Source organism: Rhinoraja longicauda, chromosome 33, assembly GCF_053455715.1.
Source record: "Rhinoraja longicauda isolate Sanriku21f chromosome 33, sRhiLon1.1, whole genome shotgun sequence".
In the NCBI taxonomy this organism is placed as follows: Eukaryota; Metazoa; Chordata; class Chondrichthyes; order Rajiformes; family Arhynchobatidae; genus Rhinoraja; species Rhinoraja longicauda.
In genome coordinates, this window is record NC_135985.1 from 11,781,398 (window position 1) to 11,799,808 (window position 18,411).

Here is an 18,411-nt window from a genome sequence, read left to right on the forward strand (position 1 = left end):
TTGGTGTGTATACCTTGTTCACATATCAGATTTTTGTTTTAGGTTTAAATCAAGCATAAACGTTCTGAAAAGAATCTCTCACCTATTAACTGTACTTTTCAGCCACATAAAAATTAAACTTGTGTTAATACAAAATTACCATTGATGCTTGCCGACTGGATGTTACCAGTGCAGATGCTCCAAAGTTTGAATTCAATCCACCAATTGGCCCATTTTGGGATGGCCCCAGTAAACTATGCACGTCGCCATGGCCACCGGACATGCTGGTTGAAGGCCCAACAGCGTGGTTTCTGAGAACGTGGATGGCATCATCCAGTCTGTCCAGACGATCCTCCATTCGGGTTTGCTGTCAAGAAAAAAAAAATGCTGAATGAAGACATTTGCTCAGGCAACAATTCTGCTAAGGTAAACTCAAAGCTGGTTGCTTAATATAATAGGTATGTAATGAATAATAAATGAAAGGGATAGAAGCTAAACAAATGGTTTCAATAGACAATAGGCGCAGGAGTAGGCCATTCGGCCCTTCGAGCCAGCACCACCATTCAATGTGATCATGGCTGATCATTCTCAATCAGTACCCCGTTCCTGCCTTCTCCCCATACCCCCTGACTCTGCTATCCTTAAGAGCTCTATCTAGCTCTCTCTTGAATGCATTCAGAGAATTGGCCTCCACTGCCTTCTGCGGCAGTGAATTCCACAGATTTACAACTCTTTGACTGAAAACGCTTTTCCTCATCTCCGTTTCAACAGCAGCCACAGGCATTTGGAATATGTTTCAAATTATAACGGATATCTGAGGAAAGGAAAATTTCAAAAAAGTGCACATTAAAGGGTACCATTTATTTTGGGAAGGCAATTTGACCAGTTGTAATTTTCTCAACACAAGAAATATTAAGATGGTATTTCTGTTCCTTGACATGCTCCTTTTTTGGATACACATCTTCAAATAAATCAAAATGATTAAAACAGAAAACGTGGATCTAAGCCAGAAGAAAAAAAATGTTTGGCACATTGTTGTAATTCATGCAGATGGTCTACAGGTCTAGAACAATAAACCAGGAAATGCACTGCTGAAAGAGAAGTAGTACCTCACAGACATCCTTTAAGAAAGACATTGCATCTTGCAAATGCTCATGAAGTTGCTGTTCAACCCGGTTTTTCTGGTGAAGCCAAGACATAACAAGAAGCAAAATGCATTAATCGGAACACCACAAAAGCGAAGCAAATCCAACAGCTTAAGTGAATTAATACTGAAGTTATAACTTTATTGAACAGAGGAGAAATTTAGTTGGCAATTATCTCTCTGGCTGTTCTAAATTGAAAAATGACTTTCATCCCCTATTTTTGTAATAAATAACCCAACAAGCATATACAAGAAGCAAAGAGTAGGGTGGCAGGCAGCTTCAAATTTGTTTTTGATTAATAATTAATTTGGAGATTATTCATTATGCTCAAATATGGATATCTCACAACCACTGCATGAAGAGTAACATCCTAATATTCTGGCCAGCTTGAAGTAGTCTTGCGATAAAATGTTCACAGACCTTCCTCAACTGTTGTTTAACAGAGATATCAACTAAAATTCATTCTCCAGAAAAACAAATATATTAAAAACCCAAACAATTACAGTGCTGTACTGGGTTTGCAGCAACATCTGCCAATCCAGGACTTCCCTATCATGTCTGCCAAGAGCAGTGATCCATCGGGAGCATACCCCTCCCCTCTATCGAAAACATTCATGTGTTGCCTCAAGAAAGTGGCAACTAACATCAAGGATGCCCTCTATCTGGGCATTGCATCATTCTTGCTGCTACGAACGGGCAGGAGGTTCAGAGGACTGAAGTCCCATACCATCAAATTCAAGATCAGCTACTATCCAACAACTGTACTTTCCTGTATCTATTCCTGCCTCAAGAACTGAACACTACAATCCACTTCATGCACTTATAGACTTATTTTTGTCAAGTGTTTTGCACAAATGTCTTGCTTTAATGCACGTTTGTCTTTCTTTCTAAAATGTTACTTGTAATTTATATAAAAGTTGTGCTTTTGTGTTTGTCTGAGTCTATGTACTTGTGATCCAAACAAGCAAGATTTGTATTGTAACTGTACCTCACCATACTTGTGCATGTGATAATAAACTCAGCTTGACGATCAACAAGCTCATAATAACCGCTAGAGTACTCAAGTACCATGAATTTTATATCAGAGAGAAAGTAAGCTTCTTCAGAGGGATATAAACTTGAAAAGCTCACCATACCTAAAATTGCCATAGTTGTACTAAAATACACTCCGAATAGGCCATCCAGAGATTCAAATGGTTATGAAGCAAAATGTTAAGCATTGATCTGACTCTAAAAATTAGCTAACACTAGAGTAAATATAAACGTGTTGGACAAACTGGTCATGTAGATGCTTCTACTAACTTTGTGCAGTTGCTTGAAATATCCAGTGCATCTCAGAAATTAAGGCGTAAAAATAATCCAGTAGTTAGTGACTCACTGTTCTAATCAAAACTTAACTCAAGTTTCTACTCTGCCTAAAAAAGACATAAAAGTACAGAAGAAAATCGCTCAGCTCACGCACCTGTGGAACGCCTATCCCATGTATCCTCTTCCTTGCTCCCTTCCTTGTAGTTTTGTTTTATTTTCCTTTTCAGATGCATATCCATTTCTCTTTTCTTAGTGCCTACTGAATATTTCCACTATTCCTCAAGCAATGAATCCCATCCATAACTCACACCATCAAATAATTCCCCACATCTTTCTCATGGTTCCTTGTCAATTGACATAAATTTGTGCCCTTTTGTAATCAACCCTCCTGCCACTGAAAATAGTCTGCTTATTCCATGTATGCTGCCAAAACTCATTTACAATGAATACCTCTAACTTTCTCTATAACTGTATATTTTTTGGAGAAAAAAAACATCAAGTTCCTTAACCTTTCGCATAAGTGAAGTTCTTCATCCCAGGTATCATTCCAATAAATCTAATTTGCACTCAGAGGTTTCCTTCACTGTCTCACAAGGAAAATGACAAATCTGAGGGTTCAGATTTTACACAGTTTACGAGGACTAAGTTCAGCAAATCAATTAATGGTCCCGGTAAGCACTGGTACAATATACCAATGTGCAATCTAAATCACCACTAGTGATCTTGCAAGGCACAATTCAAAATACACCTTTTCAACCAAGCTTCTGGTTCGATGCCTCACATCTCTCTCAACTCAAAATGTATTCCCTCGCCCCTGGCTACACAAGATTGCCTTTGAAAAAATGTGTTAAGTATGCTCACAAAATGCTGGAGTAACTCAGCAGGTCAGGCAGCATCTCAGGAGAGAAGGAATGGGTGACGTTTCAGGTTGAGACCCTTCTTCAGACCCTCAGTCTGAAGAAGGGTCTCGACCTGAAACGTCACCCATTCCTTCTCTCCCGAGATGCTGCCTGACCTGCTGAGTTACTCCAGCATTTTGTGAATACCTTCGATTTGTACCAGCATCTGCAGTTATTTTCTTATACTATATGTTAAGTATGCTCTATCAACACCAACTTCTCAAGGTGTCATACATGCCAGAAGTTTAAAAAAATGCTGAAATTTCAATTAGAGTCAATTGTCCTTATTTATCCAACTATTGAACATAATGAGTTTTATACTGCAAGACCATATAGGTTAACATTTGAAAAACATGAAACATCTCATGAATGCACTTAACATCATTTCAGGTTGTTAATATGGGCAGATGGTTATGTACAAATGAGAATACCACAAGTTTCACATTTACTTTCTCTTCCAACATCAAGTCAAAAGATCTAGCAAATAAAACTGAAAGGAATAAAATTTAAATTAGCATTTTGTGCCTGAAGAAACACAAAATTAATACATTATGGGGTGTGATGAGATGCAAAAGATTTGTTTCATTTAAAAACTGGGCGAAGACTTAGCTTTGGCTTTGCACTTGGTGAACAAGAGGAGGAAAACAGCAAAGATAGCTGAACACATGGTTGCAGCCTTCGCAATAAGGAAGAAATTGAAAGGCAAGTGTCCGCAGCATGATGTGTCGGAAAAAAAACTGCAGATGCTGGCTTAAATCGAAGGTAGACACAAAACGCTGGAGTAACTCAGCTATCTGACTACACTTCTTCCCACCCTGTTCCCTGTAAAAACTCTATCCCCTACTCCCAATACCTCCGTCTACGCCACATCTGCCCCCAGGATGATGTGTCCCATACGAGGGCGGCACGGTAGCGCAGCGGTAGAGTTGCTGCTTTACAGCGAATGCAGCGCCGGAGACTCAGGTTCGATCCTGACTACGGGTGCTGCACTGTAAGGAGTTTGTACGTTCTCCCCGTGACCTGCGTGGGTTTTCTCCGAGATCTTCGGTTTCCTCCCACACTCCAAAGACGTACAGGTATGTAGGTTAATTGGCTGGGTAAATGTAAAAATTGTCCCTAGTGGGTGTAGGATAGTGTTAATGTGCGGGGATCACTGGGCGGCACGGACTTGGTGGGCCGAAAAGGCCTGTTTCCGGCTGTATATATATGATATGATATGATATGTCCTTATTCTTTAGGAAACGGGGGTTCCACTCTTCCATTATAGATGAGGCTCTCACTAGGGTCTCCTCAATATCCCGCAGCTCCGCCTTTGCTCCCCCTCCCCCCATTCGTAACAAGGACAGAGTTCCCCTTGCCCTCACCTTCCACCCCATCAGCCGTCGCATCTAACACATTATCCTCCAACATTTCCGCAAGCTTCAACGGGATCCCACTACTGGCCACATTTTCCCATCTCCACCCCTTTTCGCTTCCCTCCCAAACTCCCTGGTCCACTCGTTCCATCCCACCCAAACCACCCCCTCCCCGGGTACTTTCCCCTGCAACTGCAGGAGATGCAACACCTGTCCCTTTACCTCCCCCCTCAACTCCATCCAAGGACCCAAACAGTCTTTCCAGGTGAAGCAGAGGTTCACCTGCACCTCCTCCAACCTCATCTACTGTATCTGCTGTTCCAGATGTCAACTTTTCTACATCGGCGAGACCAAGCGCAGGCTCGGCGATCGGTTCGCTCAACACCACCGCTCAGAACGTCTCAACCAACCTGATCTCCCGGTGGCTCAGCACTTCAATTCCCCCTCCCATTCCCAACCTGGCCTTTCTGACCTGGGCCTCCTCCATTGTCAGTGAGGCCGTGCGCAAATTAGAGGAACATCACCTCATCTTTTGCTTGGGCAGTTTACACCCCAGTGGTATGAACATTGACTTTTCTAACTTCAGGTAGTCCCTGCTTCCCCTCTCTACCCCCTCCCCCTTCCCAGTTCTCCCACTAGTCTTCCTGTCTTCGACTACATCCTATCTTTGTTCCGTCCCCTCCACTGACATCAGTCTGAAGAGGGGTCCTGACCCGAAACGTCACCCATTCCTTCTCTCCCGTGATGCTGCCTGACCCGCTGAGTTACTCCAGCATTTTGTGTCTGGAGCATGAAGTCAGCTGATAATAAAAAGCTGTTGTTTATTTTTGGCCCTGAAATGTGAAGTTTTGGCGGGGCAGAGTGACAGTGCTTTCTGTGGATCAGTACTTTTGCCTCTTGGATCTTAAGGGACACAAGGTTGGGGCCAGTCCCAAGATGGGACCAGAGACTTCACGGAAGTCATGAAAATTAAAAACATACAATTAAGCAAATCAGATATCAAGTAAGAAGATACCAATATAAATGGTGCCAAGAAACCGAAGGCCAAATGTAACATACTTGAATGTTTCAAAAATGCACTTCCCAATAATTTGGAGAAGTATTTTTTCGAGGAATGATCCATGCGCGAAATTAAAATGCTGCAGTATCAACACTTTGCAAAAATTGTATTTATGGGTTTATGTTAATTTTCAGATCAATAGGACAAGGAAATTAGCCAAAGGAATATAATGCATCTGTGCATAATTGGGCTTGCATGAATTTTTGACATTTGTCAGGTTAGGGAGATCAGGATCTTGATATTCCTACTCTTAATGGGTTAAAATTTAATCTCATGATTAACAAATCTGAGATATAAAGAGAAAATGGGTAACTCGTGAGAGACAAAGATTTAGAGCCTGCAGACAGACTCCAAGAAGAAAAGTAAAAAGGGAAAATTTAGAAAGAACCAAAGAGAAACCCAGCTTAGGTTGAGTGAGTGACAAAACAAAAAGCCATAGAAAAATCTCCAGAAAGGCAAAATGTCAAGAGATAGAGCTGAGAACAGGAAGAAATGTGTTTGCCCAGGGGAAAAAAAACACGTGTACAAAGAAGAAACTGAAGCCAAAAACAAAGCAGGTCGAGCGGCAACCATGGAGGCACAGGAATAGGCAAAACCTCAGGCTATCCCGCTGCCTCCACAGATAATGCTTGATCCATTAAATTCATTCTTAAAAATAGCTTTTCTTCCAGATTCCAGCAATTACTGTGTCTTCGTAATCCAGTTGGATTTCTTCAGTGTGTCAAAACCCTGCCCTGCCTATTTTGCTCACAGTCAATAACCCTGAGCATCAGGTGACATGCCTGAGTAATTTAAATAACATTAAGTCAAGAACAGCGTTCACAAAGTTTGAGTAAATCTGCAGTTTAACAACTCCCCCGGAAATGCACATGGTCTGCAACACAAGGTATAGAAGTGTGAAAACGCACACCTTCAGAGTCAGGGACAGTTTCTTCCCTGCTGTGATCAGGCAACTGAATCATCCTACCACAATAAGGGAGCAGTCCTGAACTACTATCCACCTCTTTAGTAACCCTCGGACCATCTTTGATCGGGCTTTACTGGCTTTACCTTGAACGAAACATTTTCCCCTTATCATGTACCTATACACTGTAAATGGCTCAATTGTAATCATGTATTGTCTTTCTGCTGACTGACAATAAAAGCGTGCTGAAAAACAGCAATTGGAGTTTAATGCAAGGTGATACATTTTGGGAACTCAAACCAGGGCAGGACTTCATAGTAAACAGTTGGGCCCTGGGGAGTGTTTGGAAGAAAGTGACAAACTAGCACAAGTACATAGTGCCCCGAAAGTGGCATCACTGGTGGACAGGGGATGAAGTTGATGTTTGGCACGCTGACCTTCATCAGTCAGCGCATTGAGTATAGAAGTTGGTTGCAATTGTACAAAATTTTGGTGAGGCCATACATGGAGAATTGTGTTCCATTTTGATCGCCCTACTTGAGGAAAAATACCATAAAGCTGGAAAGATTGCAGAAAAGATTTTCAAGGTTGTTGGCAACTCGAGGGAGTGGGTTACACCCAATGGAAGAAAGAGAGTGGTAAATGGAATGCCAGAGGAAGTGGTTCAGGCAGGTAAAATAACAACATTTAGATGATATTTAGATAAGTAATTGGATAGGAAAGATGAACAGGAATATGGATCAAATATGGATGAATTAGACTAGCTTAGGTGAGTATTTTGAACAAGTTGTGCTAAAGGGTCTGTTTCTGTGTTGTATGAGTATCTGAAGAATTACCAAAGCATGGAATCAAGTGATGCAGATGGATAGTAAAATGCCCCATCTACACTAGTCTCACCAGTCTAAACCTTCCTATTCATGTACCTGTGCAAATGTATTTTAAATGTTGTTATAATACCTGCCTCAATACCTCCTTAGGCAGCTCGTTCCACTCTATGTGAGAAAGTTGCTTGTCAGGTTCTTATTAAATATTTCCCCCCTCACCTTAAACCTATGTTTCCTGGTTCTACACCTCTAAAAGATCACCCCTCGGTCTCCTGCATTCCAAGGAATAAAGTCTTAGCCTGACCAGCCTCTCCCTGCAGCTCAGGCCTTCTGGGCCTGGCAACATCGTCGTAAATGTTGTCTGCACTCTTTACAGCTAATGACATCCTTCATATTGCAGGGTGACCAAAACTGAACACAATACTCCGACCTCCCACCAGTCTTACTGTCACCGACTACATTCTATCTCTGATCCGCCCACTCCCCTGACATCAGTCTGAAGAAGGGTCTCGACCCGAAAAGTCACCCATTCCTTCTCTCCAGAGATGCTGCCTGTCCTGCTGAGTTACTCCAGCATTTTGTGTCTACCTTTGATTTAAACCAGCATCTGCAGTTCTTTCCTACACAATACTCCAAATGCGGCCTCACCAACATCTTGTACAACTGGATTGGAGAATAGCAAATGTTATCCCACTTTTTAAGAAAGGAGGGAGAGAGAAAACGGGTAATTATAGACCAGTTAGTCTGACATCAGTGGTGGGGAAAATGCTGGAGTCAATTATAAAAGACGAAATTGCTGAGCATTTGGATAGCAGTAACGGGATCGTTCCGAGTCAGCATGGATTTACGAAGGGGAAATCATGCTTGACAAATCTACTGGAATTTTTTGAGGATGTAACTAGGAAAATTGACAAGGGAGAGTCAGTGGATGTGGTGTACCTCGACTTTCAGAAAGCCTTCGACAAGGTCCCACATAGGAGATTAGTGGGCAAAATTAGGGCACATGGTATTGGGGGTAGGGTACTGACATGGATAGAAAATTGGTTAACAGACAGAAAGCAAAGAGTGGGGATAAATGGGTCCCTTTCGGAATGGCAGGCAGTGACCAGTGGGGTACCGCAAGGTTCGGTGCTGGGACCCCAGCTATTTACGATATACATTAATGACTTAGACGAAGGGATTAAAAGTACCATTAGCAAATTTGCAGATGATACTAAGTTGGGGGGTAGTGTGAATTGTGAGGAAGATGCAAGAAGGCTGCAGGGTGACCTGGACAGGTTGTGTGAGTGGGCGGATACATGGCAGATGCAGTTTAATGTAGATAAGTGTGAGGTTATTCACTTTGGAAGTAAGAATAGAAAGGCAGATTATTATCTGAATGGTGTCAAGTTAGGAGGAGGGGGAGTTCAACGAGATCTGGGTGTCCTAGTGCATCAGTCAATGAAAGGAAGCATGCAGGTTCAGCAGGCAGTGAAGAAAGCCAATGGAATGTTGGCCTTCGTAACAAGAGGAGTTGAGTATAGGAGCAAAGAGGTCTTTCTACAGTTGTACCGGGCCCTGGTGAGACCGCACCTGGAGTACTGTGTGCAGTTTTGGTCTCCAAATTTGAGGAAGGATATTCTTGCTATGGAGGGCGTGCAGCGTAGGTTCACTAGATTAATTCCCGGAATGGCGGGACTGTCGTATGTTGAAAGGCTGGAGCGATTGGGCTTGTATACACTGGAATTTAGAAGGATGAGGGGGGATCTTATTGAAACATATAAGATAATTAGGGGATTGGACACATTAGAGGCAGATAACATGTTCCCAATGTTGGGGGAGTCCAGAACAAGGGGCCACAGTTTGAGAATAAGGGGTAGGCCATTTAGAACGGAGATGAGGAAGAACTTTTTCAGTCAGAGGGTGGTGAAGGTGTGGAATTCTCTGCCTCAGAAGGCAGTGGAGGCCAGTTCGTTGGATGCTTTCAAGAGAGAGCTGGATAGAGCTCTTAAGGATAGCGGAGTGAGGGGGTATGGGGAGAAGGCAGGAACGGGGTACTGATTGATAGTGATCAGCCATGATCGCATTGAATGGCGGTGCTGGCTCGAAGGGCTGAATGGCCTACTCCTGCACCTATTGTCTATTGTCTATTGTCTATTGTCTATAAATTAACATTCCAACTTCTATCCTCAATACCCCCAACTGATGAAGGCCAATGTACTGAAAGCCTTCTTGAGCACCCAATCTACTAAGGACCCTTACTTTCAAGGAACTATGTACGTGCACTCCTCGATCGTTCTGCTCCACATCACTCTCCAGACCCCTGCCATTCACTGCAACGGTCCTGTTCTGGTTTGACTTCCTGAAGTGCAACTGCTCACACTTATCCGCATTAAACTCCATTAACCATTCCTCGGCCCACTTGCTGAAATAATCAAGATCCTGCTGTAATTTTTGATGACCATCTTCACCATCTATGATACCTCCCACTTTAGTGTCATCTGCAAACTTGCTAACCATGCCTTCTACACTCTTATTCAAATCATTGATATAAACCACAAACAGCAATGGGCCCAGCACTGATCTTTGAGGCACAGCACGAATCACAGGCCTTCATTTCGAAAAACAAACTTCCAACATCACCCTCCGTGAAGCCAATTCTATATCTAGTTAGCTAGCTCTTCCTGGATCCCATGCGATTTAACTTTCCAGAGCAGCCTACCATGCGGAACCTTATCAAATGCATTGCCGAAATGCATATAGACACCATCTACGAATTTGCCCTCATCAATCTTTTTGATTACTTCTTAAAAAATCTCAATCAGATCTGAGACACTCGATCTCCCACATACAAAACCAGTTTGACTATCCCTTATCATCCTGCGTCTATCTAAATGCAATATATTTTAATATTTAGTCTATAGTTCCCAGGCTTTTCCTTGCAATCCTTCTTAAACAGAGGCACAACATTAGCCACCTTCGTCCGGCACCTCATGTTTCTCTGAGAAAGCTCAAACCATCATTGGTTCATCAGGGCTGACATGTTTTAATTTCAACTTTGTTCAATTTTTTTTATATAAAGGGGTTTAAAGACCAATTTCTAGTGATGGTTAAGTAAACAAGCCCAAAGTTATTTAGATATTACTGCGAGGATTGATGAAGAATACAAAAAATATAGCTACTACAGTCTCTGTTTTGCCCTCAGGCCATTTAATTATCAGGAACCTGAAGCAAGTTCCCAGCAAAAAATGCATTTAGCAGTTCAAGAACATCCGAATTACAATCATAGTACAACATAGCCAAACATTTTAGAATATTTGGTCTGCCTCACCAGTGAATGAAGAGAGTTTTCATAACTCGGAGATGATGGAGTTCCTCCTGGTCTTGACCACTGATTAGCACCTGTGCAAATTAAGACGCAAAGTAAGCCACAAACTTAAAATGTAGTTGAGCGAATCAGATACAAAAAAAGGTTTTTAGCATCCTTACCTAGTTTGGCCTAAACAGGCCAATGTGGTTTACTCTAAAATGGCCTCTGAACTGGAATTTCAAACAACTCAGTTGCATAAGGAACAATATTTTGAAACTGAGAAAGAATAAAAGCACTTAGACTACTACCCATCAACACAAGCACCAAATTCCATTGTAAAGTTCCACCAGCCCAGTTGAACTTACAAAGTCCTCTTTGTAGATATCTGGAGTCCACTGACTGCATTGGTAGAGCTTTAGCGCAAACTAATCAAGCAAAAGACAGATATGACTGTACTCACAAAATCATACCACACATTGTCTCTTACAATTCCTAGGTCTGTCCTGTCCCATCAGCAGGACAGGCCCACAGTAAAAAGCAGGCAGGGTGCAGAAGCTCTGGAAATCCTCAGCATTGATCAGACACCCATAAAGCTCCATGGGATCAGGTCAAACATGATCAAGGAAATCACCTCCTGTGTCCCCCCTCAGTTGATGAGTCAGTGTTCTCCACATGGAAGAACATTTAAAATAAATAACAGAATATCAATGCCATAGATTGTACTCTGGGTGGGGGACTTCAAGAATAACTTAATTGCACCTCCACTAACAATCAACCAAAGCCTGAAAAATGTAGCTGCCAGACCAGCCAGGTGGCAGTTGGTGAGTGAACCAATGGAAGGATACTTCTTGCCCATCTACCTGTGAGACGCATCTGTCCAAGAAATGGGTCTGCACTGCCTTGGTGGAGACAAAGACCCAGTTTAACTCCATGGACACACTCTATTGAGTTGTGTGAACACTGCAATCATGTTAAATGCAGATTCAAAACAGATTTGCCCATTCAATTATATCTTTGTTGTATTATGTAGCTGAGCAGCATCGGAAATACTCAACACCACAACTGAATTGTCCACAATATCACTCACTCTCCCACTCCCACCAAGCCTGGGGCAGTCGTTGGTTCGAAGTGAAATGCAGAAAGTTAAGGTGGGAATAATAATGAACAAACCTAAAGAAGGCGACAGTGTGAAGCTGCAACACAGGACAGCTAAACAAAGATAGACACAAAATGCTGGAGTAACTCAGCGGGTCAGACAGCATCTTGGAAGAAAGGGAATGGGTAACGTTTCGGGTTGAGACCCTTCTTCAGACTGATGTCAGGGGAAGGGGCGGAACAAAGATAGAATGTAGTCGGAGACAGTAAGACAAGTGGGAGAACTGGGAAGGGGGAGGAGATAGAGAGGGAAAGCAAGGCCTATCTGAAGTTAGAGACGTCAATGTTCATACAGCTGGGGTGTAAACTACCCAAGTGAAATATGACGTGCTGTTCCTCCAAGTTGCGCTGGGCCTCACTCTGACAATGGAGGAGGCCCAGGACAGAAAGGTCAGATTGGGAATGGGAGGGGGAGTTGAAATGCTTAGCCACCGGGAGAACAAGTAGGTTAAGACAGACTGAGTGGAGGTGTTCAGCGAAACGATCACCGAACCTGCGCTTGGTCCTGCCAATGTAGAGAAGTTGACACCTGGAACAGTGATACAGATGAGGTTGGAGGAGGGCCAGGTGAACCTCTGCCTCACCTGGATAGACTGTTTGGGTCCATGGATTGGAGGGGGGAAGGTGATGGGATAGGTGTTGCATCTACTGCGGTTGCAGGGGAAAGTACTTGGGGAGGGGGTGGTTTGGGTGGGAAGGGACAAGTTGACCAGGGAGTTTCAGAGGGAACGGTCTCTGCGGAAAGCAGAAAGGGGTGGAGATGGGAAGATGTGGCCAGTGGTGGGATCCCATTGGAGGTGGCAAAAATGTTGGAGGATTATATGTTGTATGCTACGGCTGATGGGGTGGAAGGCAAGGACAAGAGGGACTCTGTCATTGTTACTAATGGGGGGAGGGGGAGGAAGAGCAGAGCTGCGGGATATCGAGGCGACTTTAGTGAGAGCCTCATCTATAATGGAAGAGGGGATCCCCGTTTCTTAAAGAATGAGGACATCTCCGATGCTACCTTCTGTATGTGTCTACCTTCAATATAAACCAGCATCTGCAGTTTTTTTCCTACAGCTAAGAGTTTGAAATAAATGATAGAGGTAAGTAACCAACAGATCAGATATGCAATCGTCACATATACATGCAGTCCTACATGAATTGTGATGGAGAATTAAACTGAAACAGGAGGTGGTGGCTTCAAGAAAATTCTAATCCCCAATGACAGCAGGGCCTGCCAAATGATTGATAAAAATGCAGAAATGGGTGATTTATTTCAAGTTCTGCCCGAGGTCCTTATCATCACAGAAGACAGCCTATTCAATTGGACATAGCAAAAGTAATGGAACCACATGGATTCCTGTTGAACAAGGGGTGAGAGGATACAACAGATAGATGGGAATGCAGAGCTGAGTTCACGATCAGATCATAGTCTTGTTGAATGGTGGAGCAGGCACAAAGGGTTAAGAGGTTAACTCCTTTTGATTAATTTGATGTTCATAGGTAAATTCATTAATTTTGTAGACCATAAACACACATAGAACTAGTTAAGCCTTCAGCTTCATTGACTGTCTTCAAAATTACAAAAATTGTCAAACCTCACCAGATAAAGGTGATGGCGATCCAACTGGTGTTGATGGATTTGAAGGGAAACTACTGCTGGTGTGATCAGGTGAATAAATCTGCACAAATATAAAGAAATAGACAAAATTAGGAGTCAAAATTGCCATTTATCTTTGTTGCTACTTTGAAATGATGATTGGAATAATTATCTCCATAATTCTTGCTGGCATAACTTCCAAGAAGCTAAAATACTCATGAGATTTCGACTATTTAATATTCTAAAATCTATTTTCTAATGAGTCATTATTCACTGTATAAATATCCAGTCTTTTAACCTTTCCAATTCAGGTTGCATTTGAGGGATACCAAAGTTGAATCCTTGCACCATAATCATAGATTTATCCGGCCATTTACCCCCAATTCCTCTGTAGACATTGAAAAATTACGTTTTAAATTAAGTTCTAAATTCTAAACACATGCATGAAACATATTGATGTTTGACATAATTCGAGTTTACAGCCCTCAGTTTAGAGACAATTTTGTGTGTATGGTCGAAGCATACTGCACAAAGTAAAAAATGACTAATTATTGGCAAACATAAATCAGTATATTTCCAGCACAAAAAAATATACTTAGCCGTTTTCAGCAGATCGGCAGTTTACATTTGGGAGCAACAATAAATAGATGTCTGACATCCACTCCCTCAAGGTCAAAGAGTTGGAAAATAAATTAAGTTTGCAAAAATTTTAAAGGTGGAAGATATATTTAAGGACAACATTGCAATATCTAACAGAAGTACAGGTTTTTATTTGTTACTGAAATGTCATAAACAATGAACATTCATGTTACGAGTGAAGGTGGAAAGAGAATTGCGCAAGCTATAATTATCTTCAACAAATCCCATCACTTGCTCAGCCACTTTGATTAAATGATCCTCTCAACTCTGCTCTAGGCAGATTTAATTCCAGAATACAATGTTTCTTTCTTGCAAGGGCAAGGGATCTCAACGGCAAAGAAAAATGAGACAACAGCAAAGAGAAAAATGTAAAAATAAATCATTGTTTCATTTTATTTTAAAAGATAATTACACACAATTTTACAGTAAAAAGCAATATGATATTGTCACACTATATCTCTGCTTAGGCTTCAGGTTATACCCAAGTGGAACAGAGATAGCAATGGGAGACCGAAAACCACAATGCTCAAGTGACCCAAATTGCCACATCAAATAACTCCAGAGATTCTAGGCAATTGCCTTGGATAAAACACGAAGAGAAATTCCTCCAAACACAAAGGTTCAAAGATTCCAATATATGCCGCAACTCTATTTTTCGGGCAACCTATGATGTCCTTCCTAGCCAAAAAAATCTCAACCAATGGCTGGGCGAAGATCCATCATGCCCCCTGTGTTCAACACCAGCCACGCTTAAGCACATCCTCACTGGGTGTAAAGTAAGCCTCTCCCAAGGACGGTACACCTGGAGACATAATCAAGTGCTCAAATACCTGGCAGCGACTCTGGAAAGCAAAAGAACAACCAACAATGCCCTGCCGACCAGAACAACCAACCCAGTTATGCCAATTGCCTTTGTTCGGGAGGGGGAACAAAAGCAACGGAAAATTCCACCAAGGACAAGGTTTGGACAGCTGGAGGCAGCCCGGGACTGGCAGATGCTGGTGGATGTGGACCAGCGGCTTACAGTTCCACCAGAGATAGCCATCACCAACTTGAGGCCTGATCTTGTCCTCTGGTCCAACTCTCAGCGCATGGTGTATTTTGTGGAGCTCACAGTCCCTTGGGAGGATGCTGTGCAGGAAGCCTTTGAAAGAAAGAAACTGCGCTACACAGACCTTGCAGCGGAGGCAGAACAGCGGGGCTGGAGAGCAAAGATCTGCCCGGTAGAAGTTGGATGTCGAGGATTTGTAGCAACATCTACCGTAAGACTGATGAAGGACCTGGGGATCAGCGGACAAGCCCTACGCCAGGCTATCAAGGAAACATCACAGGTGGCAGAGCGGAGTAGCCAGTGGCTCTGGCTGAAGAGGAAAGACCCAATCTGGTCTCCCAAATAAGCCGGCTAGGCAGATGTAGAGGGGGGTGGTTCTGGGACGCCAGAATGCACTGCTAAGCCTACTGGAGACGTCGTGGGTCCAATCAGCGAAACGTCGATGAAAGTAGGTGCCCACTTGATAACCCCAATGACGTGTCTGCCTAGCCATTCTCAACATCGGATGAGCATAGGTGAGTGCATAAGCCTCCCATCACCACCGGGAGCAAATTGACATTTGGCACTTTGGATTTCTAACATCTTGTCCTGTGTATTTGGAAACATTTCCATCTCAGTAAACCTCCTACATTTCATTTCAAAATTATGATGAGCAAAGGATTTTTATAAGGAACTCCTTCTGTTGTGGGGTAGACTGAGACTGACAACCCCCCCCCCCCCACACACACCTTTCCACATCCCCAATCCTTTCCACTCGTCACTTTAATTTCATGTTTCATGTATTTTGTGTTTTTATGACTGTTGGCAGATCAATTTCCCTCCTGGGATAAATAATGTTCTATCGTATCGTATTAATGGTGTCTGAGGAAGTATATAAAATGTCACACCTCAAAGTTGTTCCCAGTTCCAAGCTTGCAAACTGAATGTTTTTGAAGCACTTCAATGGTAATTAAATGATTACCAAGGATAAAGAAAACGTGTTCCAATATTTCTTTTCCACTGGTCTTCATTTCAAAGGTTCAAAAGGTTCAAAGGTATTTTATTGTCACGTGTACCAATTAAGGTACAGTGAAATGTGATCTAAATCTCAAGTTATGACAATTCTGCCTTCTTAAATGGTCACCAACCAGGCATAGTATGGAAGATCTCATTAGTCAAGCAAATCATGTAGCATTCTTGGTCAGAAATATTGTGCCGATTACATGCTGAAGCATCTCATTGTCATTTCGTAAATTTTAACTCTTACTCCCATTCCTTCATTGTGAATTTTTGGCTGGTTGATCACTCTCAGAAATGAGCCATAATATCTTGTGGCTTCTGCACTTGCTTTACAAGCTAATCAAGCAACCTGGAAAAAAAGCAAACTTTCCCAAGGAAGCTAATGGAATTAACATTTACTTCAAGAAAAACGTTTTTGTTCCTCAAGAAGCCATGGAATATCTCAGGCTTTCAATACAATTGCAATTTATTAAACAATGACCAGGTGAAAATAATACATTTATTTTGCAAAGGTATGTGTAAAAGTAGCTTTTGACATTAAAAGCAAGGTTCCTGGCTGCACCTTAAGTTGATACCTCAGAAATACAGCTGCTGTATCAAAGTTATAAATATATTTTGTTTGGAAAATACTGGCCACTGCACATTGAAAACAAAATCAAACATTCATGATGTGGATTGAGAGACCAAGATTTTCAAAATCCTTACTGAGCATAAATTAATAACACTGCCACCAGATCAGGTAACAAAGTTCATTTTCTGTTATAGTACTTACAAAACAAAGTGCAATCAATTAAACTTGATTTTTTAAAATTATGATTTCTATAGAATCCTGAAAGCACCTTCATGTTCCTTGAGATTCAAAGTCTTCACGTGTTAGACTGAGGTGATTGATCTGCAATAACAAACATCTTGAATTGCTCCTACAACTATTCTAAAAGCCACACATCTGCCTTGAAATGACTACTGCTGAAATCTTACTTAACACTGCCTTGATCCAACGATACAGGTAGTTTAACAACTCGCGGTGCTAAACATCACATGCACTGGTTCTTCAGCACCATCAAATCCACCTGCAACACAAACATCCAACTGTTTATTCAGCTGACTGCCAAGAATGGAGAAGAGCTTAAGCACAGAGAGGCAGTAAGCATCAATTCAAATGAGCATTCTGAAGAAGTTGTCATCCATGACACTGACAGAGTGCCCTGGACACAATAGACAATAGGTGCAGGAGTAGGCCATTCAGCCCTTCGAGCCAGCACCACCATTCAATGTGATCATGGCTGATCATTCTCAATCAGTACCACGTTCCTGCCTTCTCCCCATACTCCCTGACTCCGCTATCCTTAAGAGCTCTATCTAGCTCTCTCTTGAAATGCATTCAGAGAATTGGCCTCCACTGCCTTCTGAGGCAGTGAATTCCACAGATTTACAACTCTCTGACTGAAAAGGTTTTTCCTCATCTCCGTTCTAAATGGCCTACCCCTTATTCTTAAACTGTGGCCCCTGGTTCTGGACTCCCCAAACATTGGGAACATGTTTCCTGCCTCTAACGTGTCCAACCCCTTAATAATCTTATATGTTTCGATAAGATCCCCTCTCATCCTTCTAAATTCCAGTGTATACAAGCCTAGCCGCTCCAGTCTTTCAACATATGACAGTCCCACCATTCCGGGAATTAACCTAGTAAACCTACGCTGAACGCCCTCAATAGCAAAAATATCCTTCCTCAAATTTGGAGACCAAAACTGCACACAGTACTCCAGGTGCGGTCTCACTAGGGCCCTAAACAACTGCAGGACCTCTTTGCTCCTATACTCAACTCCTCTTGTTATGAAGGCCAACATTCCATTGGCTTTCTTCACTGCCTGCTGTACCTGCATGCTTCCTCTCAGTGACTGATGCACTAGGACACCCAGATCCCGTTGTACGTCCCCATTTCCTAACTTGACACCATTCAGATAATAATCTGCCTTATTCTTACCACCAAAGTGGATAACCTCACACTTATCCACATTAAACTGCATCTGCCATGCATTCGCCCACTCACACAGCCTGTCCAAGTCACCCTGCAACCTCATAGCATCTTCCTCACGTCACAATACTCTATTCAGTATTCAGTTCAGACTTCATGTGTAATGTCAAGACCTTATTACCAACTGAGAAGCAATGGACAATCATACAGCATGGAAACATGCCCTTTGGTCCAACTCGTATAT

The 18,411-nt window shown here is 42.3% G+C and overlaps 1 protein-coding gene across 10 annotated transcripts in view; it reads right to left on the minus strand.

Annotated features, from left to right (window-relative positions):
• The window catches only part of tcf12 (transcription factor 12), a 178,271-nt gene that overhangs the window by 25,468 nt on the left and 134,392 nt on the right, over positions 1-18,411 (minus strand). For 8 of the 10 annotated variants that reach the window (XM_078427058.1, XM_078427050.1, XM_078427049.1 and 5 more), the window contains 4 exons: positions 13,507-13,585; positions 10,785-10,855; positions 1,089-1,160; positions 140-346 (listed from right to left, as the gene is read on the minus strand). In XM_078427058.1, coding sequence (XP_078283184.1) covers positions 140-346; positions 1,089-1,160; positions 10,785-10,855; positions 13,507-13,585 — 429 coding nt within the window. The remainder of the gene's footprint in view (positions 1-139; positions 347-1,088; positions 1,161-10,784; positions 10,856-13,506; positions 13,586-18,411) is intronic. The other 2 variants (XM_078427052.1, XM_078427057.1) reach the window with 1 other exon arrangement.